Source organism: Myotis brandtii, unplaced genomic scaffold, assembly GCF_000412655.1.
Source record: "Myotis brandtii unplaced genomic scaffold, ASM41265v1 scaffold237, whole genome shotgun sequence".
NCBI classification, from domain to species: Eukaryota; Metazoa; Chordata; class Mammalia; order Chiroptera; family Vespertilionidae; genus Myotis; species Myotis brandtii.
The window spans coordinates 1418460-1439196 of NW_005358943.1; the positions used below are offsets into that span (position 1 = coordinate 1418460).

Below are 20737 nucleotides of genomic sequence, written 5' to 3' on the forward strand. Positions count from 1 at the left end.
ACTATCTCAGAGCCTTTAATGTATATGAGACTCTCCCAGTGGGGGCTTATGTAACATTTTTGAACTTGTTTGTTTACTGAATCCCAGGCACTTCCTTTTAAACCTTAGAACATCCTTTGTGTCTGCATTTCCAGATTGACATTCACCTCTTGATGCCTTAAAAATTAAAATATTTAGTGCAAAAGGTATCTGTATTCAAAGGAAACTGCAATAGAGTTTATTTTCTTCCTTCAATGTATTCATCCATTTAATCATCCATCTATCTATTCAACAAATATCTTCTAAACACACATTATGTTCCAGATTCTGTGATGGAGTAACCTAAGTAAATAAGAATAAGATCACTTTCTTTAAGGCATGCATCTTTAAAAAACTATTTTTTGAGAATTAATTTAAAAGAAGGAATTCAGTGATGGGAAGAAAAAATGGAAACAGAGTTAGTAATAAGTCAGTGAAAATGTCTTACAAAATAATTTTGGGGAGGTTAAATAATTTGCAGTAATATAAGGGTATTGCAGTCCCTTAGAAAGAAGGAAACTGAGATACATATTTGGACCAGTTGGGTAGCCAGGTCAAATTGTTCTTGAGGTTCTAAAGGGTTTGATATGAGGTATTCCCAGGTGAAATGAATACAGTATGACAATGGATATTGGCGGGTGGGTTAGAAGTACATCCTGGACCCAGCTAAGTAAATTAATGCAGCTTAACTCAAATTATCAGTCACATTTCCTGTGAATAGATGTATGCTGGGAGTTCAAGAAAATGCACTGCATGGTGCTATGTAACTATAAACAGCCACAGTCACAGATTTTCTTCTCCTATTTCTTGAAGCTTTGCCATTAGAGATTATGACATTCTGCAAGGATTTCTAGAAATTCTGAAGAGATCAGTTTGACATAAGATTACCACAGCTAGACATGGCTAATTTAATTCCAAACAAACACTGAAGACCCATCTTGAACTTTAGGACTTTGTTATGCTATAGTAATAGTTTGGCAAAAGAGCCCTGATTTTTCTTTATTATTATTTTTTATGCGTTCAGAAGAATTTCAGCTGTTGGATTAAAGATTGCTTATATAAGAATGAGATATAAAACAAGTACTGAAGTGAATGTGGGAAATACTCATTAAGAATCATTGGGACACTGCTCATGTATCTTTGCTAAAAAACATTTAATATTTATGAAAATTTTCTCTTTCTTTACCCTCTCATTCCATGACTGTTTTTGAACTGCAGACTGCATTTGCAGCTTTTAGGGTCACAGATCAGATTCCTAGGGAATAAAAAAACAAACCTGTCCAATTAGTAAATCCTACTCACACCATCATTTTTTAAATTTTATTCATATGAGTTGGGAGCATGAACATGGTGCTTGCAAAGTGAAAGCATTTCACATATTAAAAAGTAAGGCTAAAATAGTGCCTAGGGAGAGAAGAACAATGTGATAAGCATTATACTTATGTAATAAAATAATTTCAGGAAAGTGTTGCATTTATAACCTAGATGAGGTTGTTTTTCTCAAGTTAAAATTAACTAAGACACACAGAAAAATTACTTGAAATCCTTACAAACACATTCCTAATTAGTGCTACAAACTATTGGTTATTTAAACTAATGACATTTCTAAATGAACAAATGGTTGAAATATACTTAGGGAATCCCAGGTATTCTAAAAACAAACCCTGTCCTGTGTCAGAAATCACATTCAGGTGAATGAATGTGTGTGTGGTATCTTCTGATTTCCCTTCCAGATTCACTATCTTCTCTTCACCATGCTTTACTGGCATGGGAGGCTCCTGTGCATGGACTGAATTAATGAACCCTCTTGCCTCTAGTCTTTTATTGGATTTGCCAGTGGGGCGCTCTGGCAGAAGCCGGAGGAAGAAGAACATTTATGACCTTGGGTCTTTGGCTAAGGCATCGGTTCTCAACCTGTGGGTCGCGACCCCTTTGGGGGTCGAATGACCCTTTCACAGGGGTCGCCTAAGACCATAGGAAAACACATATATAATTACATATTGTTTTTGTGATTAATCACTATGCTTTAATTATGTTCAATTTGTAACAATGAAATTGGGGGTCACCACAACATGAGGAACTGTATTAAAGGGTCACGGCATTAGGAAGGTTGAGAACCACTGGGCTAAGGAGTGGTCTCCTCAGGCCAGCAGTATCCCTCCACAGAAGGTTTTAGTGGCCACTCCCTAATCTTGTACTAAAGATGTGAACTGCTCTTATGTTATTCCACTGTCCCTTGTCTTCCCAGATCTTTGTAGATAATCTCTTCATTATACCTTCTCTCAACTATCTGATTTGTATTTGCATCTGTTTCCTATTGGGACGTATTCATTAAATTTGGAAGGCAAATCTTGTCCCTGGAGGCTCCTTAAGGGATCTGTATGCCCATGTGGCATATAATAAGGCATCAAGAATGAGTTCTCAGGGAAATATAGTGTGGGACTTATATTCTTATCATGTTCCAGACACTATGAAAGATCTCTACAATGCAAAGCTGTAGCTCTAATTCTGAGGCATTTGTAAATTAGAATTTCTGAAAGGCAGAGAGTTTGGTTGGATTGAGGATTGATGCACCCAGAAACTTTCTCTTATCTTTGGAAAACACTGTGTGTGAAGCTCTGGCCAACCTGAGCCTGATGGAAACTCTCTTCTCTTGTTTATTCACCAACCGTTTATTGCTCATATAACATATGTGAAACATCATGGTAGGAGTGCATTTAACGCATATTTAACAAATAAAACAAATATCAAAGAAGCTCTATATTTGAACTTTGCCCAATGTCACAAAAGTAGTAATTGTTAGAATCAGAACATGAACTTAGATATTCTGACTCAAAGTTTCATAGATTTCCACTACATTGTACAGGTAGATGAATGAAACAAAAATTTCATTAAGGGAAACAGACAAATACATATATCTAACATTGAAATTAAGGTTGAAATCAAGGCAGAATTAGAGATAAAATGTGTTCACGTTTAGGAAATGTAGGGAGCACTTCTGGTGAAGCTTCTGCTAGGCTTCTTGGGAAAGATGGTTAAGTCCAGTTTAACTGTATTAGATCCATGGAAGAGGTGGGGGCATTCAGATCACGGATGACCTGGGAATGCTAAGCCAGGGAATTTGAAATGTAGCCCCTAGTCAGTAGGTATTTTTTAAACATGTTTGATCAAGATTGTGAGTGACAAGAGTAACCATTTGAGGTTTATGAAAATTAATATGGCAGGACTTCATAGAATAGGTTGGTTATTTAAAAAAATGAAGGCAAACCAGTCAGAAAACTTGATAAGTGAAAAGTTACAAATATTATTGATAAGGTACCAAAGGGAATAAATAAGAAAAATACTTGCAGAGACAGAAATCAACATACCCAATGACTAATTGAATTTTAGGAAATACGAAAGAAGTTAAGGAGGCCTGATGTTTTGTCCTTGCATTAAAGGCAAGATAATACTTCTAAGAGTAGAAAAGAAGAAAGAGTAATTTGCTTGAGGAAGGGAGAGGTGGAAAAGAATAAAAACTTAGTTCTGGAAATGTTGATTTTGACACTGTAAGGTAGAATTTGTACGTAATATTGGAAATGAAGCCCAAAGCCAAGTTGATTGGAGTCATCTGTTTAATTATTTAGTAGATGTCTTGTATTCACTTATAGAACACAGGAGAAACAGGGTTGGAGGGATGGCGGAAGTGAATGTGGACCAAGGGGGAACAGTGTCAAGGTAGGATATTCTTGGAGTTCAAGTATAACTGAGAGAGGTGTTTATGCAAAGCTGCTCTGGCAGAGTGTGTTCAAGGTTGTATCTTAGAATGTACTGCTTAGTGACAAATTCTTTACTAAAGTAAAAAAAGTAGAAAAATAAGCAACAAAAATAAGCCAAGAGGGAAGAAAAAAAGATACACTATTCTATTAAAAAGTTCTGTTTAGAAGAGCTACTTAGTAATAAGCCTTAGATAATGAGTACTGGAGTTTAATTAGTGCTGTCATATCTGATGCATGCTGTGAAAAATGGGCTCGTTGCTGAAAAACTTGGTGAATGAAGGTGAAAATGTAAAAAGAAAAGGACAGAGAATTAAAGTTTGGAGGATGCCAATGTTTAAGTGTGGGGTATAGGTTGGAAGAGAAGTGAAAGGGATTAGAGAAGGGGAGACTAAGAAGCAGTTACAACTGAGGAAATAAAATTTTTTCAGGATAAAGTAATAGTCAAGTTCCCAAGGTGATAACTGAGGGAAGGTCACTGTAATAAACAATTGTGATACTGAAAACTGTTGAGATAGGTTTTTATTAGACTGTTGCACTGGAAGCTATAAGGTTCAGAGTTAAGACAGCATGAGGTGGTATAAAGTTTTAAAGTTTGACAGACCTGAATTGGAATCCCAGTTGTGTCACTTACCAGCTGTGTCAATTTGGCAAAATTTCTTAAGGATACTCTTAGTTTGCTAAGCTGTAAAATATAATTCCCAGTTGTATGATTCTTATAAGGATTCAATGAGGCAGATGAAATTTCTCGGTAGAATACCTAGAATAAAAGTCTCTTAATTAAATCCATTCCTTAAAAAAAAAAATCGGGTGGTAAGGTAGAAAAAAAAAGAATAGGATGATTATTTTGAAAAGTTTTATGGTGAAAGGACCCGAGGAATTTGTAGGGAGATTATTTTAGGATAGTTGGAACTGAGGATGTTTGCTGATAGAAGAGAAGAGCCAAGACGGGAGAGAGGAAGTGAGGAGACAAGAATGAAGAAGGTGGGAAGGGTTGGGAGGTGGGCCAAAAAGGTGAAGGGGATCAAGAACTACAAACTGCCATTTATAAAATTAGTCATGGGGACGCAAAGTATAGCATAGGGAACATAGTCAGTAATATTGTCATAACTATGTATGGTGCCAGGTGGGTACTATACTTATCATGATAATCACTTCATAAGGTATAGAAATGTTGTATACCTGAAGCAAATGTAATTTTCTATGTCAAATATAATTAAAAAAAAATTTTAAAAAAGTGAGAAAATCAACAAGTACCATAACCAAAAAAATGAAAAAGGTCACTGATGAATCAAGAGCCTGGAGGACAAAAGATCAAGGATTTAGGGTCAAGTGCGGAGGAGAAAGAGTTAATTTTAGAAAAATACATAATTTCTTCAGTCTGTAGGCCAATGCTCTATCCACTGAGCCAAGACAAAAGATCAAGGATTTAGGGTCAAGTGAGGAGGAGAAAGAGTTAATTTTAGAAAAATACATAATTTCTTTAGAAAGTATTTGGAAGGAGAAGAAATAGTGAAGGAATGATGAACTAAGTGAAGGAGTGATGAACAAGTAGACCGTAAGTCAAATAGAAAAGTTTGAAAGCCTGTCATGATGAAGGCTATAGGAGTCAATAAAAAATAATAAATTAACTGCTCATCAGTGACTTATGCCGAGTTGAGATGGGTGTCACTAGAATTTAGGAAGCAGTAGCCCGGGAACCATTCTTTCAGAATAGTAGTATATCCTGAGAAGGCTGCTGAAATTATCTAAGTACAAGAGCCAGAACCTAAGAGGTGTGTCATGATGAGAAAGTTGAGGAGAAGGTGCGATAAATCAGCAACATGGCCAAAAATTGGCCGAGTGGCAGTGATCTGAAAATACTTTTCATACTGATTCACTAAAATCTAATCAAGTACTAGTATGAGTACTTCATAAATATCCTGAGAGTCTAACAGGAGCTTTATTTGTCATCCAAGACCTGCATGATATGTAGATGGGGGTAGTTGGGTATTGTACATTGTGCCAAAGGTGCAAACGAAGAAGGAAAGCTTAAGCCTGCTTTAATCTCAAGGCAACCTGAGGCTAGGGCATGTCCTGGACAGCAGGGACTCACCCTGATATAAGGATGTATGACCCTTCATGGATCTCTGCTTGAGTAAAGCATGATATAGTGATTCGACTGGCTTCTAAAGGAAAGAGAAAATCTTTGACAGAAGATTATGTAAAATTGAAAGAAATATATGACTTTTGAAGAATCTGATTTTCTTAAACTTGGAGTGGGAAATAAAACCAAAGGATTGCTTCAGAGCAGGAGGCAGTCAATGACAGCTTCAGAATGTAATGAACTGCCTTAGCATGAGGGATCACAACATCGGTCTTGGGGACCTGCAGAGGAATACATGGTTTCTAAAGGAACAATAAATACTAATAGTTTACAAAACCCTAAGACCAATTAAACCTACCATGCTTCATATCTTTATTATCTTTGTTCATTCATTCATTCATTCATTCCCCACCATATGACAGACAATAATGGACTACACACTTGGAATAGACAAAATTCCCATTTTGATGGAGCATACATTCTAGTTGGAAATGGGCCTAGGGTGGGGAGGACACTAGAATATTAAAAAAATACTACCCTGAGTCTTCAGGATCTGAAGCATTTTGTGTATGTGTGTACATATCTAGGATTGTGTTTATTTTTGTGTCCATAGTGTAGGTTTAGATGTACTAGTAGGTGTGTATGTGTGATAAAGGCAGAGAAAAGGTGGTAACTATAGATTTCCTGGCTATGCCAGCCTCCATATAAAGAAAAAAACTACCAAATAATATCATCATGGAAATGTTATTGGTATAACATAAGTTAGTGAAATGCCTTTTTATTTGCTTTATATTGTTTTAAGGTTTGTTGCCTATCAAAGAAAAAAATTGATTTTCAGTATTGCCAAGATTACTATTATGAGTTAGACATTCTCTTTTGCTCTCAATGAGGTTATAAATTGTTAAATCTTTCTGGAAAGCAATTTGGAATATGTATTAAGAGCATTGATATGTTCGTATCTTTTCAATATACAATTTTAGGGAATTTATCTCTTAGGGAAATAATCCACAATAGGGCAAAGCTTTATGCACAGAGATACTCACTATAGCCTAATTAATAACAGAAATAAAATGCCAAAAATTCAAGTTATGTATGAATAATGGTTGTCTTACTATGGTTCACAAACAGTATGAATATCTTATAAATAGTTAAAATTATGTCCTCAAGGAGTTTTAATGACATGGGAAAATATTTATGATATAGGAAGTTATGGTTAAAAATCAAGATACAATTTTTTATATGCTGTATAGTTTTAATATTTAAAACAATTCAATAAAATTGGGTGGAAAGAAATAGGCCAACATGCTTTATACTTTAATCATTTTCTATGATTTGTACATGGGACTTTTATATCCAGGAATACCAATAAATATTATCTTTAAAACCCTGAGTTAGAGTAGAAGCTAAATGCCTCTGTGATTGTCCCATAAACCACTGAGTCCTATTCTGGAATGATGTGGGAAATGAACATTTACATATATAACCATAATATCAATTCAAGCTTTTGCTAAAGAATTTGTCAGGTGGGTATATTTTAATGCAAAGAGGGCAATTCTTTTTTTTATTTTGCTGTGTGTGTGTGTTAGAAAGTTTTTTTTCTTAACTTTTTATCATGATAGATAAAAGTTTATCCTTGGTCTCTGGCATTGTGAATCCAGTGAAAGAGTAGAAATGACTTTATGGAACAACAGTTTTACAGACTATTATTTTAATTAAGTAAATAGAAAGCAGAGATGTGTTACTTTAAGATTAGGACAATATTTCTTCTCTTTTTTTCCTAATCATTACCCGATAAAATGCCTTATTGATTTTCGAGAGGAAGGGAGAGAGAGAAACATTGATATGAGAAACATTGAGATTAAAAAGCAAAAAAAGAAAAAAAAGAGAGAAACATTCAGATTGGTTGCCTCCCATAAGCACCCCTACCGGGGATCCAACTGCAACCTAGTTATGTGCTCTGAGAGGGAATCAAACCCACAACCTTTTGCTGTATGGGTGATACTACAACCAACTGAGCCACCTGGCCAGGGCAGGGAAATATTTCTTAAAATGTAGTTTTGGGACCCCCTGTTTGAAATGTAAACTTCCCTGACCTACTTAATCAGAATCTGAAGATGGGTACTGGGAAGCTGTATTTTTAAAGATAGACCTGGGTAATTTTTTCTGAGATTCTCTAAGAACTACCAGTTGGGGAAGAGAGGCTTGAGATTTAGACATTCTTGCATAGGATCTTCTCTGCTCCAACACTTGGTAGAATTAGACATTTTCTCAACTGCATGGATCCAAAATATACTTTGCTTCCTGGATAAGTCAGAATTGGGGAATGGGATCTGTCTATGGCTCTACTGCAATCTCATTTGAGAAGTTTAAATTTGGAATTCTCTGAGAGCAGACACAAGTGGTTGGTAACATTGCTGGGAATGGTGATAGGGTGACCATGTAGGTAATTTGTCTTGGCTAGGAAATAGCCCACCAGTTCCAGTTCCTTTGAAGGTGTCCTTTGTGTGGAGTGCTTGCCTAGACCATTGTTTACAACTCTTGATGAGACAGGTGTCCATGAAGAATTCTAATACCCTATGGGTTAAAGGTGCAAGTGCTAGAGTCAGACACACCTGTCACATGCCACATGCCTGGAGGAAATTAAATAACTCAAAATCTTAGATTCTTCTTCTGTAAAATTGGGTTACTACCAGTGACAGCCTAATGATGAAAAATTGTGTGCAAATCATTTAACACAGGGCCTGACATAAAGATCTGTGTGTGTGTGTGTGTATGTGTGTGTGTGTGTTGGCAGTGGATCCAAGTTTACTAATAATTCTTCATCTGAGCTGGATTTTTGATCTCTGTTGGTTTCATGGAACATCTAACCTTATTGAAATTCACCCTCTCGGGGTTGGTGTAGGACTTAATTGAAAAATATGAAGTATCATTTGCATACCTTCTCCAGATCCAAAGAAAGACAAAAGTCATTCACACACACACACACACACACACACACACACACACACACACACACACACAGAGCCTTAACACTGACCAGCTCTATAATACTTCTGGGGCGCCACATTCCATAAAGCTATTTTAGATTCTAATAAACATGACTTCATGATGATCAATATGATGAATCACATTTACTAACACCTTTCTTGCCTCACTGGTGAATATTTCCTGAGTAAATGTACTCATTACACTTTTCCCTAATTTAAACTTGCATTTGCCAAGTTACAGGTTTCTCCAGTGGCTTCTTAACGTTAGGAAAATAACCATCCCCCAGACCCATGACTAAATCAGGTTGAGACAATTACCAGGAGCAATCATTTATATTATCCAGTTGCATAACACACTTCGTGAATAAATGACATATCCCAACTTAGGATACATCACCAGATTCAGGTCGGAGAGTATCCTCTGCCAGTCGATAAGAGTGCGGGTCACTGGGAGATCCCTTCGGAGAATTTTTCTCAGGGCTTCATTCGATAACTCCTGTAATTCTTCTAAGACCGAAGCTTGAAATTTATTCTCTTGCTCTTCCACAAGCCTCGCAAAACTTAGAGCCAGCTGAGCTTGGTTCACTATTTCCAAGCTTTCCTTCAGGTCCTTAGAGATTTCAATATGAAGGTTGACATTCTTGAAGAAGTGAGCTTGCACAAAAATTCTTCCTGTTACTTGGGTTAGAAATGGATGCACCTGGAAAATCCATTTAGATTTCCAAAGGCCATTCCAGAAATTTCCTGTTACATAGCTGTGATCTTCAATGCACGCTATCAAGAACTCCTTTTTTTTCACAGTTTTTCTCAGCACGTTGCAGTTTCCTGTTGGATAGTGGTCATTCACATACAGCTTCAAGGCACACAGAACAACATTTCGCAGGTATTCTGTCTCATTCCGAATGATGCCATGAGTTTTGATGTCTTTTAACTGGTTTTGAAGCAGGTCGAATTTGAAAGACAGTTTGCTGTGACAGTCAAAAAACCGGAAGTCACCCACTACATTGTGGTGAGACAAGAGGACTGGATTTCCATCGATGCAGAGTGGAACATAGTATTTTTGGCAGTGTTGATGGCCTGCACACTCACCTTGATAGTGCATAAGTTTTTCATCACGGATAAGCAGACAGAGATCATCAAAGGCATTGACGAATTCCCCTGGAGGAGCCTGTATCAACAGTCTGCGAATTGCTCTTTCTTTCTCTTTCCTACTCAGAACAGTGAGTGACATGTTTGGTTGCAGCAGAAGCAAAGCTTCTGAAATTAAGTGTGTTCAAAGGATGAGAAAACATTCCATGAGTCACCTTTCCCATCAAGGTGTTCAACATTCAAGCTTAAGATTACTGTGTCTAACCATGAAAACAGGTAGCCTGGCAAGCTCTGAGTCTCCTGATGAAGTCATAAAGAATCTTTTTCTATGAAGCGTGGAACTTTTGATGACATCACAATGGGTGCTCAGACCAAAAAAATAAAAATGACAGTCACTTGACAGCATGGTGCCCAGCCAACCAGTTATCTGTATTTTGGAGGTATTATGAACTTAGCCTTCTGAACAGCCTTCTTCAAAAGTGGTGTGTCTCCACATACATTAGATATTGTCAGGGATCCAGAGAAGCATCCCAGAGTTGCTAGAGAGTGTTTTGCAGAACTTTGCACCTTCTGGGACCACAATGGCGCTGACTTATACTCAGACTATCAGAATAGCTGTCTTAAACCTGCTGGAAGCATGGTATGCTGAAAGGGTTGAGGGCTTTGAACAAGATAGCAAAAGTAAAACGAGATTTGGTGGCAGTTCATGGAAAAATGCCGGACAGCAGGAGATGCAGCATTTATAAACATTGTGGATTTGGAGATGGTCAGAGCATAAGCAATAGCCCGAAAGTTTCCAGGGTAGTGAGGTGCAAGGAGCACATATTGTGAATTGTTTCTATGGGAATTAAGTGTGAGTCGTCTCCAAAGAACAAAGACAATAAATCACTTTTCCTTCTCTTCTCTCTCTCTAGAAAGGGGCAGTGACAACAGCTGATGAGTATCAAGAGATACCTTTCTTGCAAAGGGGCAGAAATAATTATATCCGGAACCGTTGACAACACCTATTGTGGAGAGACTTCTAAGCAAGGAGAAAGGGAAGGCCAGGTCATGAAAATATGGAGAAATATCCATTCAAAAGTCCTTTCTATTCCTCTTTCCTCATCTTCCTCTTGTTTTATCCCTTTTATTCTTTTCTCATTCTTGTTTGAGGACTCCTGAACTTAAATCCCTCTCATTTACATATAGACGTATTCCTTCCATATCTGTTCTGAGCTTTTTTCTGAGTTTCCCTAGCTTCCGGTATCTTTTTCCTATAAGAACATGAATTTTACCATAGTAAGTATTAGCCATTAAATTGAAGGGCTTCTCAGTAGTTCTAACAATCTGAAATTGAGTGGATTATTGAACAATATTTTTTACCAATGCCTTTCATGATTTTATAGACTGTCATGTTCTTTTCAATCTTAGTTTTTCAAATGGAAGTATTCTAATTTTTGTAGTGTATCTATAAATAAATAAGCTTGATTATTTTCATACCAAATATACACTTATTATGCCATTTTAAACCCTTTTTGATGGTACTGCATATGTTTATTTTTTGGGCATGTGTGTAGCTGGACATTTGGCTAATGCAGAAACAATATCAGATATGGTTACTATTTTTATTGAACACTCAGTAGCAGAAACTGTGTTCAATGATGTATTGTGAACTCATTTATTGTCCCCACCTTCTCTAAATATTAAATTGAACACTTTTCAGATGAGGGACCTGAAGCTGAAAGCGGTCAGGTGACAGAGATAGCTTGAAGTCCAGCTGCCTCCCAAATCCATATCTTTAGGCAATAGACTGTATTTCCCAAGTAATAACTGATTTCATAAATGTTTATTTTTATTTTCCTGTAATTTTTATTGTGTTATGCCCTTTCATACCTTTACTGGAGAATAATACTTACTTAGTTTTGTTTAAATATTATCATAGAATTACCTTGTAATTTAAGCACAGGATAGACTATTCTTTAAAAACAAAAATAAACTGAAGAGAGATCAAATATTTCTTTAGGCATTTTAAGTACGTCATGATTTTCTGTGAGAATTTCCTTAACTTCCTTCTTTGTGTTTCATATGTGGTTTTTGTCAGTTGTTCGAGAAGACTTCAGAGGTGGAAAAATTAACCTAGAAAAAGCTCTGAAATTACTTGAAAAATTTAATATTCAATGTAATTATATTCATGTGAAGTATATTTTTAAGGTGAGATGCTATCCGCCCCTGCCGACCCTACTTTGGAAAGGACTTAACCCAATATAGCAAAATGTCAATAGCTACTTGGATGCTTTCTGCAGAAAATAACATATGAAAAATTAGTTTCTTAAGAATTAAAGCAATTAATTATGCTAAAAATACTTAGAATCAATATAGAATCTAGGTAGGATGTAAAACCAGATGTTGATAAAATTTGAAATAATACCAGATTACCAGTTTAGAAGAATCTACTGAAAATACAGGAACGTTGACATTAGGTTAGGATCAGTTATATGATTAGATTAAATCATATACATGATGAAACAATATATGAATTGTATGTTAGTGATTTATAGAAAAGTGGGTAATCTTGAAAATAATTTGCATTTACTTACCTCAAAGTAGAAAATCATGCCCAAAGTTCTCCGTTTAAGGAAGATCTGGTAGAAAGGGAACCTGGCTCAGCCATCTTCCCACGAGAGGACAGAGGGAAGATCATGAATAAAATGAGAAGTCAAGTGTTTAGCCAAGTTTTGCAAATATTGCAAATGGCACATTTCTTGGTGAATCAGGAACGACGACTACACTGGCCAATCTAGATAGTTAGGAAGTTAGATATCCTAACTTTGATTTTGTCTTTTGGACATGAGTAGCCAGAAACACAATCTATATGGAAATTGCTACCACTAGCACAAACTGGCAAGCTTATGTTCCCTTACTTGCCAGCGAACCAGCTAGTCTGATATAGTTTCACAGGTGCTGGCAGAGGCAGGCTTCCTCTTCAGAGAAACAAGACAGCTTGTTACTCACAAAAATAGCAGTTGCCAGAGTATCAGCATTTTGATGCCATTTTTCTAAGCCCCGGTTCTCAAAGTGTGATGATGTAAGGAAGGCCAGGTGACATGTACAACACATGCAATGGGCTGCATTATTAGAGAGCAACCTCAAGCTTGAGGAACCCAGATCTTTTATTATAGGCAGTAAGTCAGTCTGACTTTTTTGCTCAGGAGGGTGTCAGCGTTTTCATTGCGCGCAGTAAGCAAACCTGTTGATTTCTCAGAGGGATACACTGTATCTTCATTATGCAAACATCCTTTAAAAGCTAGTCCTGAAGAAAGAATGTTGGTTTCTCTGCTCCAAAAATGTGCAGAAGCACAAGACCTACAGAGAATTGCCTCCTAACAAACACTTCTCCCAAGAAGATGTAGCCCCCATCTTTACAAACCACAAAGAGGAGGTTCAAACAGAAAAGCTGTAGTACTCAGGAGACTGCAGTAAAAGACAAATGCTTCAGAGTTGTTTCAATGAATCTATGTAGCGTGTGCTGCAATAAGCTCTCTGAATTTTAATCAGTTTGTGTCTAATACTACATCTGAAGGACACAAGTTTTTGTGAAAGACCTTTACACACAGAAATTTCCCCGTGTTATTGCTCAAGGGGAGAAATAGCTACATCCTTTCAGGTTTAATAAAATTTCACATTCAACACAATATAGAGGTGGCAATTAAATCTCTGTCAAATGTGAAATACTGTAAGTTTTATTCAGTGATTTATCAGGTTGCTTTGAATTTTCTTCGAGATAGAGATATCTGTTTGAAATGCACATGAGTGAAATGCATGCCATATTGAAAAGCATTATGTAGAAAGCTCAACATTTATAAAAAGTAAAGAAATAGCTCATTAATTGAAATTTATGATTATTCAGATAGGACAGAGCTGAGGGTCTATTTTGTTTAGCAAAACCTTTTTGGAGTGGCTATGAAAACAATGTTAATTATAAAAATTAGAGAGGTGGAGAGTGCCTAATATACTTCAAAAACCTCTTTAAACTGACCCCAAGTACTTTAGAAGCATAAATTACATATAATTGAGGTTGATGGCCATGACAAACTATTTTATCTATTAAAATAATTCCCCTAGGCCCTCTAATAAATAATACTCGTTGCCTTAAGCTAAACTGCCATATGTTTATTAAAATGTTGATTAAAGCCCTGGCCGGTTTGGCTCAGTGGATGGAGCATTGGCCTGCGGACTGGAGGGGCCCAGGTTCGATTGCGGTCAAGGGCATGTACGTTGGCTGTGGGCACATCCCCAGTAGGAGATGTGCAGGGGGCAGCTGATTGATGTTTCTCTCTCATCAATGTTTCTAACTCTCTATCCCTCTCCCTTCCTCTCTGTAAAAAATCAATAAAATATATTTAAAAAAAATGTTGATTAAATAGAATTCTTAAGGAAGGTGTATTGGCTAAGTGAATTTTCTGGATAGCTGAAGATTCAGTTTCTTAAATATCCCAATCTTCTGCTTCAACTTTTGCTGCTAATCTTTCCTCACTTTATGGGTACACCTTTAGCCATAGTAAATAAAGTGAATCATTATGAATCTTATTTTGGTGACCCAAATCTTCTAGTGTCTCAAAGCTACTGTTGTTAGCAAGCTCAGTAGGCATGGAGATTCTTCACTCTATTAGATATGAGCTGTGTGATACTTGCAAGGCAAGTCAGCAGTCTCTCTGAGCAAAAGTCTTAATCTGCAGAGTGGGGATACTAATATAGTTATCTTGCAGGGTTGTTCTGAATGTCAAATAAGGTGTTATTTGTAATGTACCTAGCACCAGGCTTAGCAAAATGTAGGCACTAGTAAATTAGTTGAAGGTATGTCCATAATGATTTAAAAATAAATATAGAAAGTTGTATTACATTTATTGATTTCCTAAGAAGCTGACATCAATTCTGACATGAATTTATTTCCTCACAATGTAAAAGTTTATTATAAAATTTGAGTAAAAAATATATAGTGGTGGGCAAAAGTAGGTTAATTGTCAGCCAGCATTACCTAAATGATAAACCATAAGATAATAAAATAATAATGATGATAATAATAAGGTAATAAATAAATAAATAAATAAATAATATATAAGAATGAGCTCTGTTTCATGTACTCACAACTGTAAACTTAATTTTGTCTAACCCTTTATAATACTATGGCCATAGCAAAATATTCTAATTTTTTTAAAAAAATGATTGAGTCATGGCTTGAGCAGCAACTCCCTAATTTTAAAAAATCCCTTTATTAGACTTCTTCCCTCCTTTAAAATTTTTTTTGTTAATCCTCACCTGAGAATATTTTTCCATTGATTTTTTTTCTTGTAGAGAGAGTAGAAGGGATTGGGGGATAGGGGGCAGGCAGGAATGGGGGCAGAAACATTGATATGAGAGAAACACATTGATTGGTTGCCTCCTGCAGGGACCCTAACCAGGGCCAGGGATCAAGCCTGCAGCTGAGCTATGTACCCTTGACCAGAATCAAACCTGGGACCCTTCAGTCCGTGGGTCGATGCTCTATCCACTGAGCCAAGCTGGCTAGGTCCTCCTTGCTTTTATCATTGACTTGAAGCATGTAAGATATTCTATAGGAAATCTGTATAATTTTAATGCACATAACCAATCATAGATTATACTCTGAATTGTTGGTTGAATATAAAATAGTATCCTCTTAATTTCAAAATTTTATATTATTATAGGACTTACCTTAAGTTTTCAAATTCTCTAAACAGATAACAACCATTATTAAATCATAGTATGTACATACCACTCAGTTAGAAACTTAGAAACTATAAAACATAAATAAAGTATTATCTTTCATAAGGAAGAAAGAAAGGCAGAAATTATTATTTTATAAGTAGATTATAATAAATATCATGGGTAATACTAACAAGGAATCTGAGAAGACAGAGACTCCAACTTGGGCTTTTGTAAAAATGCCATGGTGGAGGTGGCCTTCTTCTTGGAGCATGAAGAATGAGAGGCAACATGTATAGAGTAGAGTACAAGAAGTACTTGGGGGATAAAAGGTGATCAAACATGATCTGAGTATAGGATGCATGAAGGGGAGTGATGAGAAATAGCTACAAATGCCAGTTCTGGCCAGATAAGAAATCCTGAATGGTAGGCCTTGGAATTTGGATTTACTTTTGTAGGAAATGGATAGCCATTGAAGCTTTTGAGTAGAGACATAGTGTGTATTTTAGGATACATATGGCAGCACTGTAGAATGGATTAGACCAGCGGTTCTCAACCTGTGGGTCGCGACCCCTTTGGGGGTTGAACGACCCTTTCACAGGGGTCGCTTAAGACCATCGGAAAACACATATATAATTACATATTGTTTTTGTGATGAATCACTATGCTTTAATTATGTTCAATTTGTAACAATGAAAATACATTCTGCATATCAGATATTTACATTACGATTCGTAACAGTAGCAAAATTACAGTTATGAAGTAGCAACGAAAATAATTTTATGGTTGTGGGTCACCACAACATGAGGAACTGTATTAAAGGGTCGTGGCATTAGGAACTTGTGATAAGAATTTTTAAGATTATAGCAGGCAGAGAGACAAGGTAGAGAATTCCCTGTTGCTTTGGCCCTACAAATCTGCAACTTGGGTTGATTCAGCCACTTATATTTTTGTTTGATTCCACTTGAAGTTTATGAGTTCCTACCACAGTTCAACCAAGTTTATGTTTAATCTTATCTGAAAAATATGTAGCACCATATCCTTTTTTAAATGTTACATTCTCTCTTTTAGTAGATGAGTTGAAAAAATTCCTTACTGTACATTTCTCTCTCCACTTCTTCACTCATCTATTGCAATACAATTTGCTTTCACACCAATTTTGGAAACATATTTATTTCTAAAATGCTATTTCCCATGGTGAAGCCTCTGTGTGCATTTTATTTATTACTCTTAAAGTTCTCTCTATTCTGATTTCTGTGACATCATTGTCACCTAGTTTTTGCTTAAAATTTTTCATCATTCCTTCTCACCTGTCCTTCTGCTCTCTTCTTAAAATTCAGTTCTTAATTTTTTTTACTTTTTACTTACAAACCTTCCGGAGGAATCTTACTGACTTTCTTACCCTCCCCTCTAGTTTTATTGAGATATAATTGGCATATAGCATTTTATTAGTTTTAGATGTACAACATGATTTGATGTATGTATATGTTGTGAAATGATCACCATAATAAGTTTAGTAAATATCCATCACCTCACATAGTTAGAAATTTTTTTTCTTGTGATAAGAATTTTTAAGATTACTCTCTTAGCTACTTTTAAATATATGATACAGTATTGTTGACTTTAGTCACCAGGCTATACATTAAATCCACATAACTTATTTATCTCATAACTGGAAGTTTATATCTTTTAACCACCTTCAACTGCCCTCTCTCATCCCCGCCTCCAGCAACCACCAATCTGCTCTCTGTATCTATGAGTTCAATTTTTTTTTTTTTGGTCCACATAAAAGGAGTATTTGTTTTTTCTCTTTCTGACCTATTTCACATTACATGATGCCCTCAAGGTCCATCCATAATGTCACAAATTACATAATCATCTTCCTTTTTATGACTGATATACATATCATATTTTCTTCATCTATTCATCTGATGGACACTTTGGTTGTTGCCATAGCTGGGCTATTGTAAATAATGCTGCAATAAACATGAGGGTGCAGATATCTTTTCAAAATAGTGATTTTACTTCCTTTGGAGAAATACCAAGAAGTGTAATTGCTGGACATATTTAGGTCTATTTGTAATTTTCTGGGGAAACGCCATCATATTTATGACCATTATTTGAACTCTTTGACAGATAAGTCACTTATCTCTGTTTCATTAAAGTCTGTATGTGGGGTTTTATCTTGTTCTTTTGTTTCGAACATTTTCCTTTGTTCTTCTAACTTTTTTTAAACTGTTGGTTTCTGTGCCTTAGATGGAGCATTCACCTCTGCTAGTCTTGAGGAAGCTGTCTCATTTAGTAGATAAACCTCATTGTTTAGCTCAGCCTGAGCTCTTATTTTTCTCAACCTTTGTGATTTCCCAAAGCTACTTTATTCTTAGTGGCTCCTAGTTCTGGGAGGGTGTGTGCCAAGACCTGCCAGTGTCCCAAAGGGAGGATCTCAGCACCTGGCTGCAGGCTAATTGGAAGCTGGACCCTCAGGCAAAGTATGCAAACAGATCTCTTTCAGGGAAGGACTGGGAGATGGGTGGAGGCATCAGTCCACTCTCTGCTCTGAGGCCCAGGGGAACAGCCAACCAAGGACTTTTCCTTTGTTTGCCACAGTTCTGCTTAACCCGTGAACACAAGCCTCGCTGTCCACCAGAGCCAGGCCATACATTCCCTCCAGTGGGACACCTCCAACCCGGAGCAGAGCAGGAGGACAACACAAAGTCTCTGGAGAACTGCAGCCGTGTTAAACCTTGTTGTTGTGTTCAACCTGGGCCTCCCTCAGAGATAGCCTGGGGATTGGGTGCCTCTGACTCTGGCTGTGTCTACGCTGAGCCCTGGGGAAATAGCCAATCAAGAACGGTTTCCTTGTGTGTTACAGACCCGTAGCACCCCCAAATGTGAGCCCCACTGGCCACCAGAGCTGGGCAACCAAGGAGCTCATCCCCTGACTAGCAGCTGCAGAAGCCCGGGTGCCAGATGTGTGCACAGCTTCTTTCAGGGAGACACTGGTGATCTGAAGTGAGGCATGAAGATGGCACACTCGGCCCCTAGAGGTGTATTAATCAGAAGCATGACTCTCAGGGGCCTCTTGCAGGCGAACACTAGGTGCTTCCCTGTCCTGCCTCGGTGTGGAGGCCTGAGAGTGTGTGCAGGGGGCATGCCACCAGCCCTCAGGAGCCACGAAGAACTGTTTACAGTGGTCTTTTGGGTCTTGTGGACACCTGCCCCAGTTGGCTTTCAGAGCTAGGTATTTTGGGAGCCTGTCTCTCAGGTGGGAATCTTAAAAGTTGAGGCACTAGATATTGGGTTCAAACCCATCATTCCTCAGGGAGAAACTGGGAGTTGGGAGTTGCATCCAGATTATAGGTCACCCTGCTGGGGCTGGAGATGATGGGGAGATGATGTTTCTGCCTCTCCTACCCTTTTTGATGTGGGTTTTCCCCTCATCCACCCCATGTGTAGGATTTGATCAACTAGTTTCTAGATTTCTTTCAGAGAAAATTGTACCATATGCAGCTGTAGATTTGGTGTGTCTGTGGGAGGAGGTGAGTTCTGTAGCCTCCTATGAACTACCTTATTGACTTTCAATGGCTTGAATTACTACTCTCATGGGGACAAAATTTCAGTTTTCCATCATGAATAACAAAGCCATATACAGAGACATGATAAAATGTGTTTGTCATCTGCCATGTTCTAGGCACTATATTAGGTTTTTGCACACATTATTGTTTAACAAACATTCAAAGAGGTTATTACTAGCATCTTTTAATACAGAAGGATATCGAGGATAAAGACAGTGATGTAATCTGTTCATATCTCATATAACTGTGGGAACTCACATCTGGGTATGTCTGACTCCAAAATCCTTATTGTCATGTGTTCTCCTCTAACACACCAATCCTCTCTTTCCACTCCATCCAAGTGCCTATTGGCAGTCTCTGCTTGGATGCACAGATACTTTAATGTTTAAAATGAAACAGCTTTTTCTGCAAAACTTCCTATTTGATTCCCAGCTCAGACTGCTTCTTGAATTCCTCATATCAAACTCTCTGGTAATCACCATTGAACTTTTCCTCATGAAAGGAAGAGTTCCTTTCCAGCATGTTTGTCCCCTATTGTACCCAAAGGTTCACTGTATAGGCCAAGTTGTCAAAAGATGAGACCCTAGGGTGGATGAGGTGAGGGAAGCAGATATAGATAAGACATCCAATACATTGACATCTAGAACTTCCCATCTTGTACATCTCCAATCTGCACAGCAACTGGGTGATATAGGTAGTATTATCTATCCCCATTTTGCAGATGAATACAAAGCTTAGAGAGTTTAATTCATATGTCCAAAGTCTCACATATTGTGGAGCCACGCATATGTTCGTCCATTTTGTCTACCAATTGTTAGCTTTTCACCAAAATACAATGGCCCATGTTCCTTGCATTTAATCTGTTTACAGTGTAATGAGGAAGTTCAAATATAAATGCATAGCCTCTTTTGAAATTAAAGGCCCAAAGGTGCAGTTTCTGTGCTCAGTTTGTTATTTGTGTTACTATTATTCCACTAGTTATTCTAACTCTTTCCATCTCCAGACATTTCTGACTTCTCTCTCCCTTATGCGTCTAAAATTTTAATATTTAAGTTCTTCTGACTTCTTCCTTCATACTTTCACTGACACCTGTTCTTTAATTGCTTTTTTAAGTTAAATTGATTGGTGTGACATTGGTCAACATGAACATATAGGTTTCAGGTGTGGGTTTCTATGTTACAAGATCTGTATATTGCACTGTGTGCCCACCACCCAAAGTCAAATCTTCTCCTGACACCTCATATTAGGACCCCCTTCTCCCCTCACCTTCTTCCCTCTGGCCACCACCACACTGCTGTTTGTGTTCATGACTTTCAGCTTTATATCTCACATATGAGGGATATCATATGGGTGTTAGCTTTTTCTGACTGACTTATTTCACTTAGCATAATGTTCTCAAGGTCCATCCATGTTGCTGCAAACAGCGCTATTTCATCTTTTCTTACAACCGAGTAGCATTCCATTGTGTGTATGTACCACATCTTCTTTATCCAGTCCTCTATTGCAGGACACTTTGGTTGTTTCCAT

At 37.3% G+C, this 20737-nt stretch overlaps 2 protein-coding genes across 2 annotated transcripts in view; one reads left to right on the forward strand and one right to left on the reverse strand.

Moving 5' to 3' along the window:
• Positions 1 to 9160: 9160 nt before the first annotated feature.
• On the reverse strand, positions 9161 to 10234 carry CAPZA3 (capping protein (actin filament) muscle Z-line, alpha 3). The gene has a single exon (XM_005866759.2). It carries the CDS (start codon positions 10075 to 10077, stop codon positions 9178 to 9180), a length of 900 nt encoding a protein of 299 aa, XP_005866821.1. The 5' UTR covers positions 10078 to 10234; the 3' UTR covers positions 9161 to 9177.
• Positions 10235 to 11999: 1765 nt separating this feature from the next.
• The window catches only part of PLCZ1 (phospholipase C, zeta 1), a 43284-nt gene continuing 34546 nt past the window's right edge, over positions 12000 to 20737 (forward strand). The window contains exon 1 of the mRNA XM_005866823.1: positions 12000 to 12125. Coding sequence (XP_005866885.1) covers positions 12000 to 12125 — 126 coding nt within the window. The remainder of the gene's footprint in view (positions 12126 to 20737) is intronic.